The 22,834-nt window shown below is 42.0% G+C and overlaps 1 protein-coding gene and 1 non-coding gene across 2 annotated transcripts in view; one reads left to right on the forward strand and one right to left on the reverse strand.

The window, feature by feature from the left end:
* Positions 1-134, reverse strand: LOC129077599 (small nucleolar RNA SNORA41). Its single transcript, XR_008529876.1, has one exon. It is a non-coding gene; the product is annotated as a small nucleolar RNA SNORA41 (small nucleolar RNA).
* A 7,798-nt stretch (positions 135-7,932) lies between these two features.
* ACMSD (aminocarboxymuconate semialdehyde decarboxylase) overlaps positions 7,933-22,834 on the forward strand; it is a 51,667-nt gene continuing 36,765 nt past the window's right edge. The window contains exons 1-2 of the mRNA XM_054582078.1: positions 7,933-8,109; positions 14,349-14,393. Coding sequence (XP_054438053.1) covers positions 8,053-8,109; positions 14,349-14,393 — 102 coding nt within the window. The 5' untranslated portion in view covers positions 7,933-8,052. The remainder of the gene's footprint in view (positions 8,110-14,348; positions 14,394-22,834) is intronic.

Here is a 22,834-nt window from a genome sequence, read left to right on the forward strand (position 1 = left end):
TTGTGTTTTCTCACGCACATGGCCACTGTCTGTTTTGCCAGCGCAGAGGTGTTTAACTGTGTAGCAATTGCTTTCCCTCAGAGGAATGCCACAGCTGCCACCAGCAGAGCAGCTGAAGACCAGTAGCTGTGGAATATTTTCTGTGTTTTCTATTATAACCATCCTGGTGTGTCGGAAGGGGGCAAAGTACACCCTTTTGGGCCAAAGCCCGAGATGTCCCATCACCTGCTCTAATGGTGCCCTTTGGTCTCATGAGGCCACCTGAACCTCCACTCTCCTGTCAGTCGGATGCGCCTGTGCTGCCTGCGCTGCCTTTACAGCTAAGCTGGCGATCCTGCGATTCACACGTGTAGGAGAGGACTCCTGCTGTACACTCAGCAGGAGGTGGGCTGAGTGTTTGCAAAACAAACAAACGAGAAAACAAGAAAAGTCCAAGTGACCGAGTTTGCGAGCATGTAGCCCCCTCACAATGTACTGTGGGGGTACAGAAAAACAGAGGCGATGTTAACTTGGGGGAGGGGTGTGAAATACTCAAGTCAGGTGACCTTGAGGACCTTTGAAAGCTGCGCTAGGTGTGCGGTGAGGGTGACCTGGCCCAGACCTGGGCACCGAGGCCTCCTGAGGAAACCCCATCCACGGGGGAATCACCCTGCGCGGAGCAGCCCCACCAGGGAAAATTTTCAGCCAAGCACCCGTTGTCTCGGGTCTTAGCACCACAGAGGGCAGACCTTGGGGCCGGGGGGCCTAGTGTCAGAGCCTGAGACCTGGCGGGGGTGAGACTGACCAGTCCCCATATGTGAAAGGCTCTCAGAGAGACGCCAGTTCCTGGGATGGCCAAGAAGCCAATCAGGTTCTCGCACCATCCCTCAGCTTCGAGCCCCCGACAAACTCCTCAAAAACCAAGGCACCGAGCACGGAGTTCACTTGGGGAGGTCCCAGGAAACTTTCCTCATGGCTGGTGTACGATTTTAGCTACAGTTCTTTTTCAGAGTTGGCTGCCAGGCAGACATCAGTAGCATTTCTTCAGTGATCAAGGTTTCCTCTCATGTTGGCCTCTTGCCAGGTAAAGGACCACCAGAGGATGGAAGTAGACGGCCTCCACCTGGTGGGTCAGGGAAGGCAGAGGAGATGAGGGGCCATTGTGGGGGGACCTACCTTCCAGGAGGGATGGCATCCCCATGGCGGGGGGGGGGGGAGGGAGGTAAAGGTGTGTCCTTTGTGCACGTGCGGGCAGCCCTGATCAAAGAACTGTATCCAAAATTTTATTTCAAAAGTCTCCTAGCCACATTTTAATAGTTTGAGGCTTTGGAACAGAAATCCTTCTTTCTCGGCACTGTTAACTGTGGGATTTCTTCCCTACTTGCTGTGCCGAGCATTTGCCAGATGAAATTGTCTACAGAGGCAGGGGGATATTTTTCTCTGAGGTAGGAGCAGAATATTTGGGGGGCACCTGGGCTACCCGGGACCATCACATTTGTCCCCCGCTCCCAGAGTGTCCCAGTTTGGACAGTGCCTTATAACCGTCACTCTCATTACCGTGGATTGTGTTTATTTTCAAAATCGTTGTAGAACTTACCGTTTTGACCAGGCGTACAGTTTCATGACATTGAATATGTCCTCACTGCTATTCCCCAGTCACTACCGTCCGTCCCCTGGACGCTCTTCCTCTTGCAACACGGAAACTCTGTACCCATTAAGCATCAAGGCCCCACCCCGGTGCCAGCTCCTGGCAACCAGCATTCGGCTTTCTGTCTCTGACTGCTCTAGGCATCTCATGGAAGTGTAATCAATCTTACAGCGTCTATCTTATTCTTACTGGCTTATTCCATGTAGCACAATGTTTTTAAGATCGATCCATATCATAGCATGCATCAGTTCCTTCCCTTTCTGGCTGGATGATATTTTATTGTGCATATGTAGAAATTCATGTCTGTGATCCATTCACCTGTAGATGGATACTCTCTCATTCCCACCTGTGCGCCATTGTGAAGATTTGTTGTCTATCTCCTTTCCATTCCTTCCATTTCGAGGGGTCGAATTACTGGATCATATGGTACTTCTACTTTCAATTCTTTGAGGCGCTCCCATGCTGTCTCTATTAGTGACTACACCATTTCGCTTTCCCATCGGAGGAGCATAAGCTTTCCAATTTCTCCACATCCTCGCCAATATGTGCTTTAAGAAATGGTAATAATAATAAGTCATCTTACTGGGTGTGAAGTGGAATCTCACTGTAGTTTTGATGGCATCTCTCTAATGATTATGATGTTGAACACCTTTCCACGTGCTTATTGTCCACTTGTATCTCTTTGGAGAAATGTCCATTCACGTCCTTTGCTCGTTTTTCAATTGGACTGTTTATTTATCTTGGTTTGGGGTTTTTTGTTTGTTTGTTTGTTTGTTTTTGATGTTTTGGAGTTCTCTCAGTGTTCTGGATATTAATCCCCCATCAAATATGTCATGGATTTTATTTTACATGAGTTCAGAACTTTTCTTCCATGTAAAATTTTGAGGTCAACTATCAGAGTCCCCAGATAGGGCTCTTAAATAAATGACTCAGTCTGAATGGTAATCAAATTGTATAAGGAAAAATTTGATACCATCTTAAAGTTTATCTCGTCTACTGTTACAAATTCAAGTACACCAAGCAATTCTTACAAAGTTTGAACTTACAATCAAATAGAATCTCCATTTTCCTGATCAAATTCCTCATTTAAATCTTTACATTATGTGTTGCACCAGTAAAAATATATTGTCTTTAAAGTTTTCTAGCTAAAACATTCTCTCTTTATCTACCAGTTCCCTTTCCGACTTACCTGTTTGGAAGGTCTGTTTTTTATGGCTTTTGTTCTTTTAAACTTTTGAAAACTGTTGTTCAACTATAGTTGTCCCCATTTCCCCCCCATTACTCTCCCCAGCCCTACCCACCTCCTACCTCCCACTTCGACCCTCTCCCTCTCCCCACTGTTTCCTCTGTCCATGGGTCCTTATGCAGGTTCCTTGACTTGACCCTTCCCCTTCTTTCCCCCATTATTCCCCTCTCCCCGGCCCCGGTCACTGCCAGTTAATTCTTTCTCTGCATGTGTCTGGTTCCATTTTGCTCGTTTATCTGTTGTGTTGATTAGGTTCCACTTGCAGGTGAGATCATACGCTATTTCTCTTTCACTGCCTAGCTCATTTCACTTAGCATAATGCTCCCCAGTTCCCTCCATGCTGTCATGAAGGGCAGGAGTTCCTCCTTTATTTCTGCTGTGTAGCATTCCATTGTGTAAATGTAGCACAGTTCGTTGACCCACCCATTTGCTGGTGGGCACTCGGGCTGTTTCCAGCCCTTGGCTAATGTAAATAACGCTGTTACCAACATTGGGCTGCCTAGGTTCTTTTGGTGTTTCAGGATTCCTAGGGTATAATCCCAGCAGTGGAATTGTTGGGTCAAAAGGCAACACCGTTCTTTGTTTTTCTGAGGAGATTCCATACTGTTTTCCACAGTGGCTGCACCAGTCTGCTTTCCCACCAAAAGGGTACTGGGATTGCCGTATCTCCACCACCTCACCAGCACCTGTTGTTTGTTGAATTGTTTGTAACGGCCATTCTGACCGGTGTGAAGTGGTATCTCATTGTGGTTTTAACTTGCATTCCTCTGCTGACTAGTGATGATGAGCGTCTTTTCATATGTCTCTGGGCCCTGTGTATGTCCTCCTCAGAGAAGTGTCTGTTCAGGTTCTTTGCCCATTTTTTTATTCAATTGTTTGTCTTCCAGGCATGGAGTTGTGTGAGTTCTGTCTATGTGTGGGAGATCAAACCCTTTTCCAAGGTATCATTGGCCAATATATTTTCTCATATGGTTGGTTCCCTTTTCATTTTGCTGGTGTTTTCTTTAGCCGTACAGAAGCTTTTTAATTTGATGTAGTCCCATTTGTCCCTAGAGCAAGGGACAGAAAGGAAAGAATACACAAATATTCTTTGTTTATTCTTCTGGTGAAAATAGTGCTGTGTGGAATACCTGAGACTTTCCTGCCTATGTTCTCCACTAGGACTTTTATGGTGTCATGACTTATGTTAAGTCCTTTATTCATCTTGAGTTTATTTTTGTGTATGGTGGAAGTTGGTGGTCGAGTGTAATTTTTTTTGGCATGTAGCTGTCCAGCTCTCCCAACATCATTTGGTGAACAGGCTATTTTTCCTCCATTGTATTCTTCTGCCCCCTTTGTCGAATATTAATTGACCATAGAAACATAGGTTTCTTTCTGGGCTCTCTATTCTGTTCCATTGATCTATGTGTCCATTCTTATGCCAGTACCCAACTGCTCTGATTACGGTGTCCTTGTAATATAGCTTGATACAGGCATTGTGATCCTTCCTACTTTGTTCTTCTTTCTCAGAATTGCTGAGGCTATTCGGGGTCATGGATGATTCCATATACATTTTTGAAATGTTTGTTCTGTATCTGTGTAATATGTCATTGGTTTTTTTAATAGGGATTGCATTGACTCTATAAATTGCTTTGGGTAGTACGGACACTTTGATGATGTTAATTCTTTGAATCCATGAGCATGGTATATGCTTCCATTTATTTGTGTCTTCCTCAATTTCCTTCTTCAGTGTGCTATCGTTTTCTGAGTCCAGGTTTTTTTACCTCCTTGTTGAGATTTATTCTTAGGTACTTTATTTTTTTTCTTGCTATAGCACATGGGATTTTTTCCCCCCTGGTGTCTGGTTCTGAGAGTTGATTGTTGGTGTACAAAAATGCCTTTGATTTCTGAGTGTTGTCTTTGTATCCTGCTGTTTTGCCAAATTCATATTATGTTGAGTAGTTTTTTGGTGGAATCTATAGGGTTTTCGAGGTACACTATCATGTCTGCAAACAGTGACAGCTTCACTTCCTCCTTTCCAATTTGGATGCCTTTTATTTCTCTTTCCTGTCTGATTGCCATGGCTAGAACTTCCACTAGTGTGTCGAATAGAAGTGGTCAAAGCGGACAACCTCGTCTTGTTCCCGACCTTAGTGGGAAGGCTTTCAGTTTTTGCCCGTTGGGTATGATGCTGGCTGTAGGTTTCTCCTACATGGGCTTCATTATGTTGAGGTATGCCCTCCCTACTCCCACTTCGCTGCATGTTTTTACAACACATGGGTGCTGTACCCATTGACCAAATGCTTTTTGTTTATCTATCAATATGATAATGTGATGTTTGTCTTTCCTTTTGTATGTGTGTTGTATTTATTGATTTGCAAGTAATGTACCATCTTTCCATCCCTGTGATGAATCTCACTTGATCACGGTGTAGGACCTTTTTAATGTACTGCTGGATGTGGTTTGCCAATATTTTGTTGAGTAGTTTAGCGTCTGTGTTCATCAGCAACATTGCCCTGTAGTTTTCTTTCTTTGTTTTTTTAAAAGTATATTCTATTGCTTGTGCTATTACAGTATTTTCCTCTACTATATGCCCCTCAGCCCCGCACTCCTCCTCCCATCTGGATCCACCGCCTTAGTTCATGTCCATTCATGTCCATGGGCCATACATATAAATTCTTTGGCTTCTCCATTTCCTATACTGTTCCTAACCTCCCCTGACAACTGTGTAGCTTCTCATTCCCTGTACCTTTTCCCGCATCCCCGCCCCATCCCTGCTGATAACCCTCCATGTGATTTCCATTTCTGTTATTCTGTTCCTGTTCTCGTTGTTTGCTTACTTTGTTTCTGCTTTTGTCTTTTAGGTTTAGTTGCTGAGGGTTGTGAGTTTGTTGTCATTTTACTGTTTCTAGTTTTGATCTTCTTTTCCTTAGATAGGTCCCTCTAACATTTCGTATAATAAGGGTTTGGTGATGATGAACTACCTTAACTTGACTTTACCTGCAAAGCCCTTTGTCTGCCCTTCCATTCTAAACGATAGCTTTGCTGGGTAGAGTAAAGCTGTCAGTTAGGTCCTTGCCTCTCAAATTTTCAATACTTCTTTCCAGGCCCTTTTTTCTGTAAGGTTTCTTTTGAGTAATCAGCTAATAGTCTTGTGGGAACTCCTTTGTGAGTAACTGTCTCCTTTTCTCTTGCTGCTTTTAAGATTCTCTCCTTATCTTTAATCTTGGGTAATGTAACTATGATGTGGCTGGGGGTATGCTTCCTTGGGTCCAGCTTTTGGGGGACTCTCTGAGCTCCCTGGACTTCTTGGAAGGGTATTTCCTTTGCCAGACTGGGGGAGTTCTCTCCTTGTTTGTTCAAATGAGTTTTCAATTTCTTGCTCTTCTTCTTCTCCTTCTGGCTCCCTTATGATTTGGACATTGAAACGCCTAAAGCTGTCCCTGAGGTTCCTAAGCCTCTCCTCATTGTTTTGAATTCTTCTTTCTTCATTCTGTTCTGGCTGAATGTTTATTTCTTCCTTGTGCTCCAAATCATCGATTTGAGTCCTGGTTCCTGCCCTTCACCGTTGAATATTTTTCTTTATTTCACTCTGCATAGCCTTCAGTTTTTCCTCTATTTTTTGACCATGCTGAACCATTTTTGTGAGCACCCTAATTACCAGGGTTTGAACTCTGCATTTGGCAGGTTCTCTTGGACGCTTAGTTCTTTTTTGGGAGTTTTGATCTGCTCTTTCATTTAAGCCATATTTCTTTGTCTCAGCACATCTGTTACATTGTATGGGGGAGAACCTTAGGTATTCACCAGGACTAGGCAACCCACTTGGCTGTATTTTGGCACCGTCTCTGGGGGAGGGGTGCAAGAGGGAACAATGCCACTTTCTTGGCTCTCAACTGGCTTTCAGTCACTTCCCCTGCTACCCACAAGCAAATTGGGCCCTTCTGGTGCTGATTCCCAGGTTGATGGGTTTGTGTACATCCTAGGACCCTGTGAATCTCTCCAACGAACTCTCCAGTGAGGCTCGGAATTTCTCCCGTCACTGCACCCCACACAGGTTTTACAGCCAGAAGTTTTGAGGCTTTCTTTTCCCGTGTTTGAACCCTGGGTTGTGCGGTCTATCTCGCTCTCCTGTTGTTCCTTCCTGTTTATCCACACACAAATGTGGGACTACCCAGTCTGCCAGCCACTGCCTCGCCCACCTGGTCCTCTAGTGGCTGCCTTGCTGCAAGACTCCACCCTTGCTGCCCACCTCCACCCCTCCTATCAGTCCGGATGAATATTTCTTCTTTAACTCCTTGGTTGCCAGACTTCCATACAGTTTGATTTTTCTGGCAGTTCTGGTTGGTTATTTTTTTAAGATTTTATTTTATTTCTTTTCAGAGGAAGGAGTGGAAAAGGGAGGTAGAGAAACATCAATGTGTGGTTGCCTCTCTCACACTCTCCAACTGGAAACCTGGCCTGCAACCCAGGCATGTGCCCTGACTGGGAACTGAACTGGCAACCCTCTTGTTTGCAGGCCAGTGCTCAATCTACTGAGCCGCACCAGCCAGGGAAGGTTGTTTTTTGTTTTTAAATTTGTTGTTGTCCTTTTTTGGTTGTGTGAGGAAGCAAAGTGTATCTACCAATGCCTCTATCTTGGCCGGAAGTCCCAAATTTTCATGCACAATGCTAAACATTGTTTAAAGACATGTAGGCAGCTCACTGAACCAAAGGCAAAAGCATTAAAATTGGTTGCTTCTGGGGAATGAAACCAAGCATAAGAAGTGGTGAATCAGGGAACTATTATTTTTCTTTAAAAACTTTCTGTACTGTTTGGTTTTTAACCAGGTACTACTTGATTTTTTTGCTATGTGTATCTTGATAAGAATTGAAATATTAGTCAATTTTGGACCTGCTGTACTCAAAAGCAGCGTGTAACACATTTGGCCTCATAAGGTTTAGTATAGTCTTTTTAAAAAAATTTTGTGCTCCACATCCTGATTATGAAAGAATTATTTACCCAAAGCTAAATTGACAAACAGAACTTTGAACTTTAACAAGGCAGCTCCAATGGACCTAGACTTGGCTGAAGAGGCTTCTGACTAGTGCCTAAACACAGCCACAAAGGGGCAAAGTAAATCAATTATCTCCATGGTTTTCAAGGAGATCTCTTGATATCAAAACTTCTTTCTTTATACACTTCTCCTCTGATCCTGTGGAGATGAAAATTGACATCCATAGCCATATTCTACCAAAAGAATGGCCAGATCTAAAAAAGGTAATGGTGATTAATTTGCTGAATTATTTTTAGAACTTCTTCAGGGTTTCTCAAGGCCTCTGTCATAGACATATCTCTTCTTTGAGAAATTAGATGTTATGTTTTTCCGATGTAGCAGTGCTTTAAAATTATTTGGTAGCTCTGATTTCCTAGTTTTTAAAAATAACTGTCATATTAATTTAGAAATAACTGATCAAAGAAATAAGTGCTTTCTCAAAATCCTTTTATTAAAGCATTCTTTAAAATTTCTGGACAATTTAAGTCAGGCAATTTTACTTCCACTTAAATCACATATTCAGCTGCTAGGAAGATACATGCCAACTATAGAACTTATAGTTACAGTTTCAAGTAAGAGACTATTAAAAAATGGAATGCAATAGTTTTCCAGGACTTCTAAAACATATCTCCTTTCCCAAATATTTAAAATAAGGTTTAGAAGCACCAAGAGACAACTTGTGGAATTTTTTGTAGTCTATTTTAGTACACTGTCTGAAACTTTTCCTTTTTGATATTCTCTAAGCTATAAATCCTTGTTATGAACCAGAGAGAAGGAACATCAAAAAACCCTGGAGGAAATGACATGTAGCTTTTCCACAATGAGTATCTCTAAAGAGTCTTCTCTGTGTTTCTCAAAGGATAGCAATTTCCTCTTGTCATTAAGAACTTTTGAATGAATAACTATACCTTTGAATAAAACTATTAGAAGATAGGAGACATTAACAAAATTTACAATTGGCTTGAGTTTGTTCAAGTTTAATATCAGGTTTTACCCCATCTCAAGCCTTCTCTAGAACTTGCATACTACTGATAATGTTTCATCTTTTTATTCTAAGTGAAGAAAAATAAATTAACCTAAACTCTAATTAAGTAGTGATTCATTGTGCAAGTAGCTGAGAATATTTTCTTCTCATAGTTGGTAATCTTAAGTGCTTTTATGTTCATGGTATTTTAGGTAAAATGGGTGGTAGACATTGTGGACTGAAAAATACAAATGATGCTGAATCACCTTTGAAAGGCTGTCCTAATGCAGCCAATCACAAAAGCTAACCCTATCAAACTCACTCCTCCCAAAGGAGGCTGGGTGCCTACATAGGAACCTGCTGTTCTGAATGCTGTTGTCCTTGTCAGAGTTTATTAAAGTGCAAACACCACTTTGCAGTTTTAGTGATGGTGGCCCAGAGCAGCCTAAAAAGATGTCTTCTCTGCTAAGGAGAGGAAACTGTGTACCTAATATCTTATGCCACAACCCCACCTCCCATTACTTGTCTCCCACCCCAAAGCCTGACTAGTTTGAGCAGAGAACTGGTTGCCAAGAGCCTGTAATTTTTAAGTGCCCTACCTAATGCAGGGCCCTAAAGGTATTGTTAAAACTGCATAGGTAGCTGAGGTTTGCAGAGCATGGAGAGGTTATAGCCACAAATGGGTGCCCTGGAGACTTGGCAAGAACACGCTCTGCTAGCTCTTTATTCCACCTCCGATCCCTATCTTCCAGGTATTGCCTCAAAGGTGAGGGGAATTATGTTGTATAAACCAGGCATCTATCTAACAGTCTCATGCACTGCAAGCAGATAACTGATACACGATGATGATGATGATGATGATGATGATGATGGTGATGATTGTGATGATAGTAAGAATAATAATCATAGGAATCTCATGAACTGCAGAATACATAAGATTTATATTATTAACCCTGCTGGACATATAAAGTACTGGAGACTCAGAAATGAGCCCAGGATCCCAGAGCTATATGGGACCATGGTGGCCCCTCCCCGGCACCACCACAACACCTGTCTGAGACAGGTCCAGGAGAATATTACTGCTAAAAAGGATGTCCCTGCTCCCTTCTGTCCCCCAGTGCCTCCCTCGACACCGGCCCACTCCTGAACACCCCAGATCCACCTAGGGCTTCACCACAGGGCCATTGGAACCTAGCTTCCAACCTGAAGTTCAAGCAATCAGATCTGTTCTCATTTACATTCAGGCAAGCCAGTGGCAAAACAACTAGTAGAAAACAGTTCTGTTTTCAAATTGGGAAGAGATAAATAAAAATACATTAAATGGTGCTAGGATTCTTCTCCATCTCTCCCCATTCTCAGTCTATTTGGTCAGAATAAATTGAGTGTTAAAGTGACAATAGTTAATGGCAGATTCTTCTGGTGATTATATAGTTCAATAATTACAGCAGATTTTCCTTTGTCTTCCAAATGTTTCTTAGTGGGTAAAATGTTTCAAAACAGCAGCCTCTGATTTTTTCTTACCATTTTTTCAAACTTTGCAATAACAGAATGAAAAGAATAAGCCAGTACTAGTTCTATGTTAGAAGATGAAGCCTGTTTTTTCAAACCTGCCTTTCTCTATTAAACATTAACAGACACACCTCAATAACCTTGACCTCCTTATGCAATGAAGAAACAGAAAAGCAGAATCAACATGCCTGGCTTGATGATTAACTAATGATTACAAAGGACTGGGATTCAAAAAAGCTTTTCATTTTCACTTGCTAATAATGATTTTAGTCAGAGTTATAATTAAGATCTGTGAGGTGAAAAGAAAGCAGATTGAGAGGATACTTGATGCAATTGTTTCTAATGAATGAAGACCCATACGCGCTGTAGTCACAAATAGGAGATTGGTGGCTAAGAAATCATGGTGAAAGTTGTCTCAGGTTGATCCATATGAGATTATTCATAAAAGCAATGATGGTAATAAGGTTTTGACTTTTTCCTTCAGCAAGACTCTACTGACTACCTATTATGTGCACAGTAGTAGGGCTTGCAAAGATTCTTCTAATTTTAAATAGAGTAAAAAATTCTGGTCTTTAGTGAAAAATATATTTACATCTTCTTTTGTTAGCAATAATTTAATTGCACTCATTCACTGTAAGATTTTAGGAGACAAAATCCCAGACATAACTTGACTTTTAAACAACCTCTGTGAGGAACTAGATATTTGGTTTCATTAACCAGGAAATTTATTATTCACCATATGAAAGTGTGAGGTTCCCAAGGCATTAAAAATGTCATTCAGTTCATCAACCTGATTCATATATATCCAATTCAGAAATACACCTCTTGAGTAGAGAACTAAAGTCCCTTGAATTTTTTAATTTGTTTTTTATTTGTCATGCCTATAAATGTCTCTAGGACATTGGTCCTTGTCAGCAAATCGTCTTCAGACGATAAATGCCTCTTGGCATATGTTCTGACCAAAAGTACTTCCTGGGTCATAAATTTCAGACCTCAGGATGGTTCAACTTAGGATGAGAGCTGGAGGACTGAACAGATCCCAGACTTCAAACAGAATTACGTTCACCCAAACAAGTTAGGTCTTTGCAAGGGGCCTAGAGGAAGCACAAAGTGTTCAAATTTTGTGCTTTTCAAGAAAGGGGAGGAAGGAATAGAGTGACAAAGGGCTCCTGACTTCATGACACTCCTTAGTGCCTGACCCTAGGGTGTGCCATATTTACCAGCTAAATATAGAATAGGCTGTCACCACTATGCCACCCCCGCTCCCATCACTGCCTGCCGCCACTACCGTTACCATCACTGATATCACCACTGCCACCAAACTCACTACTCCAACCATCACCACTACCAGCTCACAAACTCCACCATTGCCACTACCACCACCACGGTCCCTACAAAACCACGACCATCACCATCCCCACTGTTGCCACCACCATATCCAGCTCCGCCACCGCCATTCCCCCTGTCACCATCATCATCAATGGTAGCACTGATGAGGTCCTCTCTATAAACCAGGTCTGGAGACAATAGCTTTCTATGAACTATCTCAGTTAATTCCCAGAAAACCTTATAAAACCTCAGAGCCACCGCTGTAGCCTCATGTTACACATAAGGAAACAGTGACTTTGAGATGTGAAGTTACTCCAACAAGGTCAAGTACCTTCTGAGTAGTTTGTCATGTGTGACAAGAGCTCTCTGTTCTTCCTCCCTCTGGCTCACTGACCTTCCCCAGATGGAATACTTTCTAACCTGATAATTTGTGGTTAAAGTTTTGTAGGGAATTAAGAAAAAGTAAGAAAGAGAGTGAGGGAAAAATGAAAGAGATAAAAGGAGGGAAAGAAAAAAAAGAAAACCTTTTCTTTCACAATAAATACATTAAAGTAAGATTTCAATGGCAAATTTCCAGGTTGAGATTTTAAGTTTACTCTGAAGTGCAACTGATGAGGCCACTTCATCCTCCAGCCTACATCTCTGGGCAGCTTTACCCCAAGGAAGCGAGAGGGAAAGCCCAAGGGTATTGAATTCATGAGGGGAGGAGAGTGCTAATGGGAGTGCGTGAGTGGCGGGCGGGGGACGGGGGGGGGGCGGAGGCAGGGGGAGACAGCCAAAGAAGAAACTGGGTTCAGGGAGGAGGAGCTTGGGCCCCTGGTCCACAATTTCCCCTACATGCCCAGCCTATCAAGCCTGGTCTTCTGATGTCACTTGGGGGGAAGCAGGTAGATCTAGAGTTAAGATGATTATTGGATGCTGTGACTCAAGAACCAAACTTATGCTCAGGTAGAAGAAAGCTGGTATAAAATTGACCCAAATCCTAAGAAGTCTGGTGGGACAGACCCTAGTCACAGACACAGAGATACATAAACACCTCCATACTCAGCTCTTCCTTCTCAGTCTGGAGGGGAGAGCGGAGCTAGGAGGGATCTGCCAGACTTGACTTCCTCAAGACACCCTCCCTGTCATGACATAAGAACCAGCCACTGTTAGTTGGTCTCATCCAACTATAACACATAAGAAGTTCTACTGATCTTCAGTTTCCTTAATTTATCATTGATGACTGGAACTGCTGAGGAGATCTGCATATCATTGTCTCCAGCTGCCACCCCTTCCCCTTTTACATCACAATTTGAGAGCCACCACTTTGGAGCATGGAAATGCTGACCACTGGAAATTCCTCTCCAATCTGACCGCAGACTGTCTTTTCACCTTGCCTTCCCTGACACCATTGACCCAAGCTGTAGGTTAGAACCTTCCTCCTGGCTCCCAGAGAATTTGTGCACCATTCAATCACAGCACAACTCACATGCAATTACGGCTTTTCAAATACATGTCCATTCCAGCCGTGCCCTCTCAAGACTGCTCCACACAGGCTGGAACTTTTCTTCACACTTTTATTTTCTCTGCCCTAGTAAGGCCAATCATCAGTGGGACTCTGTGAGGGTTTGAAGAATGAATGAATGAAGAGTGAATGAATGAGTAAACAAAATGAGATTTTAAAACCTATAGTTAATGAGTCACATATACCTGCATTCTTAGGCAGAGGCTTTCAAAATTTTCTATTCATAACCACCAAGGAGAAGTATATTTTAGTTGCAACTTAGTATAACCCATGAAACAAGAGTTTTATGAAATGAATAATTATACATGGGAGGCATTCTAATGTTTTCCTTTCTATTCCTTTACTGCCTAGGCTTCACTTTTCCAAAAAAACAGATTCTGAGATAAAGACTCAAATGCAAATAGTTTATTTCTGACGCGATCTCAGAAAACACTAGTACAGTGGGGAAGTGAGACAGGGAAAGCAAGGCAGCCAAAGGAAGTTCAGTGTGTGTGCCTCACCTCAGTCAGACCTTTGAACTAGTGTGTTCAGTGTATTTATAGACAAACATCCTCAGTGGTGGTGGGTGGCTGCGGAGGAGAGGTGTGACACTGATGTCCTGGTCCTTCTGAACTGCTAGAAGGGTCCGACCAAAGTTGTTTCAGTGGCAAGAGGCTGGTGTGCACAGAAGTGTTAAGAAGCAGGAATATGGGTAGAATACCAACACCATCTGCTACACATACTATTTTGTGTTTTTAGAATATCTGGGTCACTGTCCACTAAATTGATTTCATGGATCACAACCCACAGTTTGAAGGGCAGTGTTCTAATATGGTATTTCCTAAAGAGCAGTCCTTACTGTCTAGGTACTATGGCCCCTGAAATAGCTTAGGTGGTATTGTTTTTAACACAAATATTTTTTAACATAAATCCTCATTTTAAAACTGCAACCTGCTGGAGGAAAAAAGGTAAAACTAGCACTTCTATGATATACTTGAATTTTCTTCTGAATAAATGCATTTAGGGAAAGAAGGTAAAGTGGTTTAAATATAAATATTAAGTGATAACATGGATATGAAGGGAAAATGTGAAGGTGATGCTCGAAAGGATTTGCCCCTTTATCGCAGTCCTATCTGATTTGCTCTCTCAGTCTAACTGTGCTTCTTGTCCTGCAGAAATTTGGCTACGGAGGCTGGGTGCAGCTCCAACACCACAGCAAGGTGAGTTCCCCCCAAACTGTGAGCATGCCTCAGATCCAGTGACATCCTGAACCTGAGACCGTCCTGCAGGCCTCTAGGAGCTCGCGACTCTCCTGCACTCCCATTGACTCTGTAGGAGGCAAGGGAGTATTACTGATGTTTCTCAAAATCATTTAGAAAAATGAGGGTTACTTCAAAGGCATCACTCAGGAAGATAAAATTGGAATTTGAGAAGCCATTAAGAAACTTTTCCTTTTTTTCTCCTCAAACCAATTTTAGCATTTATTGTTCTGCCTTAAGGAAGTGAGCTGACCCTCTCCACAGGTCAGTATTGTATATTACGGCCAACGAAATAAATGGAACAATTTAGGTCTGAGCACAGGCTAGAGAAATTAAACATTGGAGATGGGAAAAGAAGCTACTGGTTGACTTTGGTAAGAGGAAAAAGTGAAAGGAGGCTTGAGAATGAGGTCAAAGTCTAGGGCTGCACAGAGGTCAGACCTGGATTCATTTTCAGGGGTAGCAAATGCCTGTGTGAAGTTTAGAGGGAACCATTCCTGAGCTTCCAGCTGGAACACAGGCATGTCTAAGGCAGGCTTGGAAGGCTTGTGACCTAGGAAGATGCAGTTACCTTGTGCAGGAGTAATACATGCAGTGTGATAAGGTTAGAAGTGCATTTGGACCTGGTGCTGGAAGGCACAGACTTGGGCACTAATATTGGAGAAGGCCTCCTGGAGGAAGTGATGCCCATCCTGAGTCTTGAAGCAGGGGTGTTTAGGCTTGTCCAAGGAATAAAGGAAACAAGTTTCCAGGAAGGCAAGACAGGGAGCAAAGGCATGGGAATATTCATATATATAAACCCAGGACTCAAGCACTTGGCTATGGCTGGGACCAATATTTCTCACAATGTGATATCCAGACCAGCCAGTTCAGCTTCACTTGAGAACTTGGAAGAAATACAGACTCATGGACCTCAACTCAGACCTGCCAAATCAGGAACTCTGAGGATCAGACCAGCAGTCTGTGTTTTGACAAGGCTCCAACTGATTCTGATGCTTACTGAAGGTTGAAAACCACTGGCTATATTCACTCATGCATTGACTGATTTTTTATTAACACCAATTTTGTGCCAGTCTCCCTAGTCTGGATATGAGAAATACACTGGTGAGCAAGACAGACATGCCACCTGCCTTCATTGTACTCAAATTCTAGGGGGAGGCAAACAAACCTGATCACTTTGGAGAATGGAATGAAAAGCGGGAAGATTAATTGAGACTGGCTGCACAGGCAGCTAGTGAAGATTTGGAGGAAAGGAGGGAAAACCTGGGATAGTGACAGTGGCCCAGGGAACAGCAGTCGCAAAGGCCACCATATGAGGAAGAGCTGTGTTCAAGGAAGAGAGAGGAGGGCATTGTGGCTGAGATGTAGTGAAAGGGGCAGATGGTAGGAAATGAGACCAGTGAGGTAGGCAGGGGCCAGATTATGAGGGGACTTGTAGCACATACTAATGAGTCTGGACTTGATTTTGAGTGCAATGGAAAAACTCTTTGGGCGGTCTTAATAGCCTAAAAAGACTACTTCAACTGCAGAGAATGGATAGAGGCAGGCAAAAGTTTGGGAGCTAAGTGGTGGGAAGAAGCTGAAGAGGGGGGCACAAGCCTCATTAGATAGAGCCTTGGAGATTCGGTTTAGGCCATTGAACTTAATGCTGAAAGCAGTGGGGAATCATTACAGAGTATTCAACATCAGAATCTCTCGGCCACTTCATTCTCACCTTCATCACAGAGCACCCGACTAGGTGTCAATTCAGACACTGAGCTGCACCTCTGTCACGAGAAGTGCTTGTTCCAAGCCTGGAGCTAGTGATCGAAGCTTCCTGTAAGTCTCCCCAAGGAAGAGAACAAACAGACTGACTGGAGCTGATGACAAGGCTACTAGGAAGCCCCAGATGCAGGGAAGGGCAGCCTGTGATTTTTTTTTTTTTTTGGCAGCCTGTGTTATTTTTTTAAACTCCACATCCCAGGCTGCAGTCTGTAGCCTTGATAATGGAATTGAATGGCCTTCATTTCATTTTGTTTTCATGTCAAGAGATTGCATAAACTTAACAGCAAATTTCAACAAAAAAGAAAGACAATATTTCCAGTCCCATCTACTACCTACACATTTCCAGCAAAATTGGATACACTGGTAATCGAATAGGAAAAAAACAGTGACACTCTCCTTCCCTTCTCTCAAAAGCAAAACAGAACCAAATCTGTAGTTTTCATAATCACAGTGATCAGGGGTTACAGTCACTGGAAAACAACATGCAAATGTATATAAATATTCAGATTAGGCAAACAGCAATGAGAATATCCAGTATTAGAGGGTTGAAATTTATTTTTATTCTCCTACATTCCTTTGGTGAGCGAATATTTTCTGTCCCCATGTCTGATTTATCTCAGAGATTTCTGTTCCCTGAAAACTCTTTCCAAAACATTTCCCTGGTCTGCCTTACTTGTTCTCTTTCTTAACCTTTGGTTTTTCAATGCTACTCGAATGAATGGAGGGGTATTTGTTTACCACAGTAAAGCCTTGTTCAGAATTGAAAAATGCCATTTGCCTTTGGTTGAATATTTATAAAAGTATAGGTAGCAAGACAGTTTGCATGGCTTCCTCGCAGGAGCTTGTACAGGGGTTGGGGGTAGAATTGAGCCTTGATGGCAAGAATACCTGGGAGCATTTCAAAGGATAGACATAGTTCAAATCCATGGGTCAGCAGCATCTACAAGTATCCACTGAGTGTTTTTTAGGCCCTTGGGACTAGAAGCACACGCACGCACACGTGTGCACACCATTTTCATCACATCATGGAGCATTTCACACACATACTATTCTGTGTAATCTCTGATCATTGTGTTCCTAATATGAAAATGATTTTCCCTTCAGTGGGAGGCAAAGAAGACACCCAAGTGGATAGAGCACACACAAATAACGATGCTAAATTGATAATTTGTGCTAAAATAATCATTTTGTGATAAATGAACAAAAGAGACAATAAATAGCAAGGGAGTTCAGGGAAAGTGAAAAGCTCAAAACCAGGGGCAATTTTATAAGGATGAAGAATCATAGGTTAGTGATCATCTACTCCAGAATCTGAAAATAAGGGTTGCAACCCAAAAGTGAGTCATAATAAGTCAGTTGGTCAGGTAGGACAACCTTAAAAATTAAATAGATTACAAAATATTGTTCATGGTAAGAGTAAATACTGTTTCATGAAACTTTTGTCCCAGTTTCTATCTGTATAAATAGATATATCTGGCTCCCCTGGGTAACAATGGAAACTGTATTTCTACACATGGGGTCACAGCCAAAGTGATTGAAAGCCATTAATTTAGTCCAATGCTGCCATTTCATGCTTTTTTATTCTGAAGGTTAATTTTTCATTACATAAGTATTATCTCAATAAATTATTTTAAAATTTAAGTAACTGCAGATAAAACTACAATTCCCTTGGATCAGCACTCCCCATCTTCAGAACTAATTCCTATTAACAGTGTGGCGGGTATTTACCCAGATTTTTTTCCTATGACTTTACATATATATGTGACTTTATATATATATAGGGTGCCATACATATATATATGTAAAGTCATGTGTGTGTGTGTATATATATCCATATTATATCCATATTTTCTAGCTGCCATATGGATATATATATCCATAGAAACACATAGCATTATTTAATATAGCAATGTACATTTTTTTGCTATATCAACCAGGCTCCAAAGCAAAAATAAGCAGAACAGTTAGATTAGAATACTTTGAAAAGAGTTAGTAAGAATCTATAAAGGTGTAGGCATGTGATGAAGTTCTAAAGATAAGCAGGGGTTAGATCATACAGGGTTTTACAGACCAGGTTAAGGAGCTGGGGTTGTACCTTCAGGGCAGTGGAAATCCATTTAAGAGTTTCATGTGAGGCAGGGGACAGATCTAATTTAGAGTTTTGGGGGGTTTTTAATTTAATTTTTTTTAATTCTAGAGGATGGTTGTCCTTCCACATTTGTTCATTTTTTAAAATATTTTAAATCATTTTTTATTTTTTAATTATAGTTAACATACACTATTATATTAGTTTCAGGATTACCTCTCAGTGATTGAACAGTATATAACTTACTAAGTGACCATCCAGATAAATCTCATACTCATTTGATGCCATACAGTTATTAGAATATTATATCATCTATTATTATTCATAATATCATTAGAATATTATCCCCTATGCTGTACTTTACATCCCTGTGACTATTTTTTAAGTATATTGTGTTGATTATGCTATTACAGCTGTCTCAGTTTATCCCCCTTTGCTCCCCTTTGCCTAGTACACCCCTTCCCTCCAGCAATCCCTACCCCTCAGCTCATGTCCATGGGTCATGCACATCAGATCTTTGGCCTCTCCATTTCCTATACTATTCTTAATATCCCCCTGTCTATTTTGTACCTACCAATTATGCTTCTTAAACGCTGTACCTTTGCCCCCATTCCCTCTACCCCCTACCCACTGATAACCCTCCATGTGATCTCCATTTCTATGATTCTTTTCCTTTTCTAGCTGTTTGTTTAATTTGTTTTTGTTTTTGTTTTTTAGGTCCAGCTGGTGGTAGTTGTTAGTTTGTTGTCATTTTAATGTTCATAGTTTTGATCTTCTTTTCCTTAGAGAAGTCTCTTTAACATTTCTTATAATAATGGCTTGGTGATGATGAATTCCTTGAGCTTTACATTGTCTAGGAAGCATTTTATCTGCCCTTCAGTTTTAAATGATAGCTTTGCTGGATAGAGTAATCTTGGTTGTAGGTCCTTGCTTTTTATCACTTTGAATACTTCTTCCCTGCCAGTTTTCTTCTGAGAAATCAGCTGATAGTCTTACGGGAATTCCTTTGTAGATAACTCTCTGCTTTTCTCCTATTGCTTTTAAGATTTTCTTCTTATCTTTTACCTTTGGCATTCTACTTATGATGTGTCTAGGTTCAGTCTTCTTTGGTTCCAAGTTCTTTGGGACTCTCTGTGCTTCCTGGACTTGTATGTCTATTTCATTTACCAAATTAGGGAAGTTTTCTTTCATTATTTTTTCAAATAAGTTTTCAATTTCTTGCTTTTTCTCTTCTTCTTCTGGCTCCCCTATGATTTAGATGTTGGCACTTTTGGAAATGTCCCAGAGGCTCCTTATTCTCTCCTTGGTTTTTGTTTTGGGTTTTTGTTTTGTTTTGTTTTGTTTTGTTTTAAATTTCTTGTTTCTGCATTCAATTCTGGTTGATTTTTTTTATTTCTTCCTTATATTCCACATGATTGATTTGAACCCTGGCTTCCTCATCTTCACTGTTGGTCCCCTGTGGATTTTTCATTATTTCATTTAGTGTAACCTTCATTTCTTCCCTTATGTTTTTGCTGTGCTCAGTGAGTTCTCTGAGCATCCTGATCACGAGTGTTTTGAGCTCTGCATGTAATAGGTTGGCTATCTCCATTTCACTTACTTCTTTTTCTGGGGTTTTGTTCTGTTCTTTCATTTGGGTCCTATTTCTTTGTCTCCTCAATTCGGCAGCCTCCCTATGTTTGTTTCTGTGTATTAGGTAGAGCTGTTTTGATTCCCTGTCTTAGAGCACCTGTTAAGTTGTATGGGGTGGAAACTTAAGTGTTTGCCAGGGTGGGCAACTTGCTTCACCACTTTGTGGCTCTATATGTGGCAGAGGAAGGGGCAAAGAGGGGACAATGCCGCTGCGAGGCTGCTATAGTCTTGCTTAGCACTCATCCCATTTCTAGTCACTTCACCCTCTTCCCACACGTGACTGGCACCCCACTATCTGCTGCCCTGGTTGTGGTTCCTAGAGTGGGTTCATTTGCATACATTCTAGAACCATGTGGGCCCTTTAAATGGACTCTCTCAAGAGATTGACAGTTTCTCCCACCACTCCAACCCCCACTGATTTTTACAGCCAAAAGTTATGAGGCTTTATTTCCCAGCGCTGGAACCCTAGGCTATGTGGTCTGGCCTGGGGCTGGGATCCCTTGTTCCCAAAGTAACCGTTCCAGTTTTTATCCACCACACATGAATGTGTGTCTGCCAGTCACTGCCTCGCTGTCACTGCCTCGTCATCACACACTGCATCCTATCAGCCCCTGCTCCCTGTCTCCGCCCCTCCTACCCATCTAGATGAATATGGCTTCTTTAAATCCCTAGTTGTCAGACTTCCATACAGTTCAATTTTCTGGCAGTTCTGGGTGCTTTTGTTTTGAGATTAGCTGTGATCCTTCTTATGGTTGTGTAAGGAGGTGAAGCATGTCCACCTACACCTTCATCTTGACCAGAAGTCCCTGTGACTATTCTGTAACAACCATATTGTGATTCTTAATCTCTTCCTCTTTTTCACTCACCTTCTCAAACTTCCTCCCATCTGGCAGTCATCAAAATGTTCTCTGTATCTATGAGTCTGTTTCTTTTCTGTTTGTTCATTTATTCTGTTTTTTAGATTCAGTATTTGGTAGATATATATTTATTAGCATTTTATTACTCATATTTTTTTATCCTTTTTTCTTTTCCTTAAAGAATGCCCTTTAACATTTCATGTAATACTGGTTTGGTGGTGCTGAACTCCTTTAGCCTTTTCTTGTTTGGGAAGCTCTTTATCTGTCCTTTGATTCTAAATGATAGCTTTGCTGGGTGGAATAATCTTGGTTGTAGGCCTCTGCTTTTCATCGCTTTGAATATTTCTTGCCAATGCCTTTTGGCCTGCAACGTTTCTATTGAGAAATCAACTGGAAGTTTTATGGAAGCTCCCTCGTAGGTAACTAACTACTTTTCTCTTGCTGTTTTTAAGATTCTCTTTGTATTTAACCTTTGTCATATTAATTATGATGTGTCTTGATGTGGACCTCTTTGCGTTCATCTTGTTTGGGACTGTCTGTGCTTCCATGACTTGTATGTCTACTTCCTTCACCATGTTAAAGAAGTTTTCCATCATTATTTTTTCAAATAAGTTTTCAATTTCTTGCTCTCTCTCTTCTCCTTCTGGCATCCCCAAAATGCAAATGCTCTATTTTTTCTTTTTGCTGTTCTGATTGGATATTTTTTGCTTCTCTATATTCCAAGTCACTGATCTGATTCTGAGCTTCATCTACTCTACTGCTGATTACTGTTGTAAATTATTCTTCATTTCAGTTAGTGTATCTTTCACTTCTGACCGGGTTTGTGTGTGTGTGTGTGTGTGTGTGTGTGTGTGTGTGTGTGGTTTCCATGTCCCTTCTTATGCTGTTGAGGTTCTCACTAAGTTTATCTACTTTTCCTTTAAGTTCTTTGAGCATCCTTATAATCAGTGCTTTTAACTCTTCATCTAGTAGATTGCTTGACTACATTTTGTTTTGTTCCTTCTCTCGAGTTTTGTTCTGTTCTTTCATTTGTTACATATCTCTTTTTCTTCTCATTTTGTCAGCCTCCCTGTATTTGTTTCTATGTATTCGGTAGAGCTGTTACATCCCTTAGACTTGGTAGAATGGCCTAATATAGTAGGTGTCCTGTAAGGTCCAGTGGCATACCTTTCCCATACACCCATGCTGTGTGCCCCCCACCATGTGGGCTGTGTACACCTTCCTGTCGTAGTTGAGACTTGATTGCTGCTGGCATGTCAATGGAAGGGATTTACTCCCAGGCTGATTGGCTACAAGGACTGGCTGTGACCACCATATAGGATCAGCTATGCCAGGGCCTACCCCAAAGAGCAGGACTTGCTTCAGTGGGGTTCTGGTGCCTTCTGAGTCTGCTCCTAAGTGTTCCACTTGTGGAGGGGGTTGTGTGGTGGTGCCCTGATGTGGTCTGAAGCTATCCACTGGATGCACTGGCTCTGGGGCCTCCTGGGAGGTGTAGGCCAAGGTTAGCTGCCACCTGTGTTCTGCCCAGGGCCACATGGCATGAGCTACAAAGCAGTTTGCAGATGGATGCTACTTGTGCTGGGTTTGGAGGTGCCCAGGAGAGGCCAAGCTGTGCACCAAGCCTGGCTGCCACTAGTGCCAGGCCAGGGGCTACTCAGTGAGAGGTATGGGCATGCTGAGGCCAGGTGCTACTTGTTTGAAAGATTTCAGGAAAGTCTGAAGCCAGTCCACTCATATGAAAAAAGTCACTGGAAACAATTTGGATGGTCCAGAAAATTGGATAGGGCAGAGTCTCAGTGAATCACCATGGTGGGGAGAACAGTCGGTGATAGCCAGGATGATGGAGACTCAGATATGGTGATGGGCTGCTTGCTCTGTTGGAGGAGAGCTCATCAAAGGAACAATGGTCTCTGCCAGCACTTCTGTCTGAGAGAAAGCTGACCCTCCAGCTCTAGCTATGGTGCCAGACAGTTCAATTCCTCCCTGTATATCTCTGGTGCCTTTTGAGTTGTTGCCCCAGCACTAGAGTTCTAGGGAGTGAGTCTGAGTAAGTACCAGTGTGG

The sequence above is a fragment of the Pteronotus mesoamericanus genome, unplaced genomic scaffold (genome assembly GCF_021234165.1).
Source record: "Pteronotus mesoamericanus isolate MK-2021 breed Mesoamerican mustached bat unplaced genomic scaffold, CSHL_Meso_final contig_1173, whole genome shotgun sequence".
NCBI classification, from domain to species: Eukaryota; Metazoa; Chordata; class Mammalia; order Chiroptera; family Mormoopidae; genus Pteronotus; species Pteronotus mesoamericanus.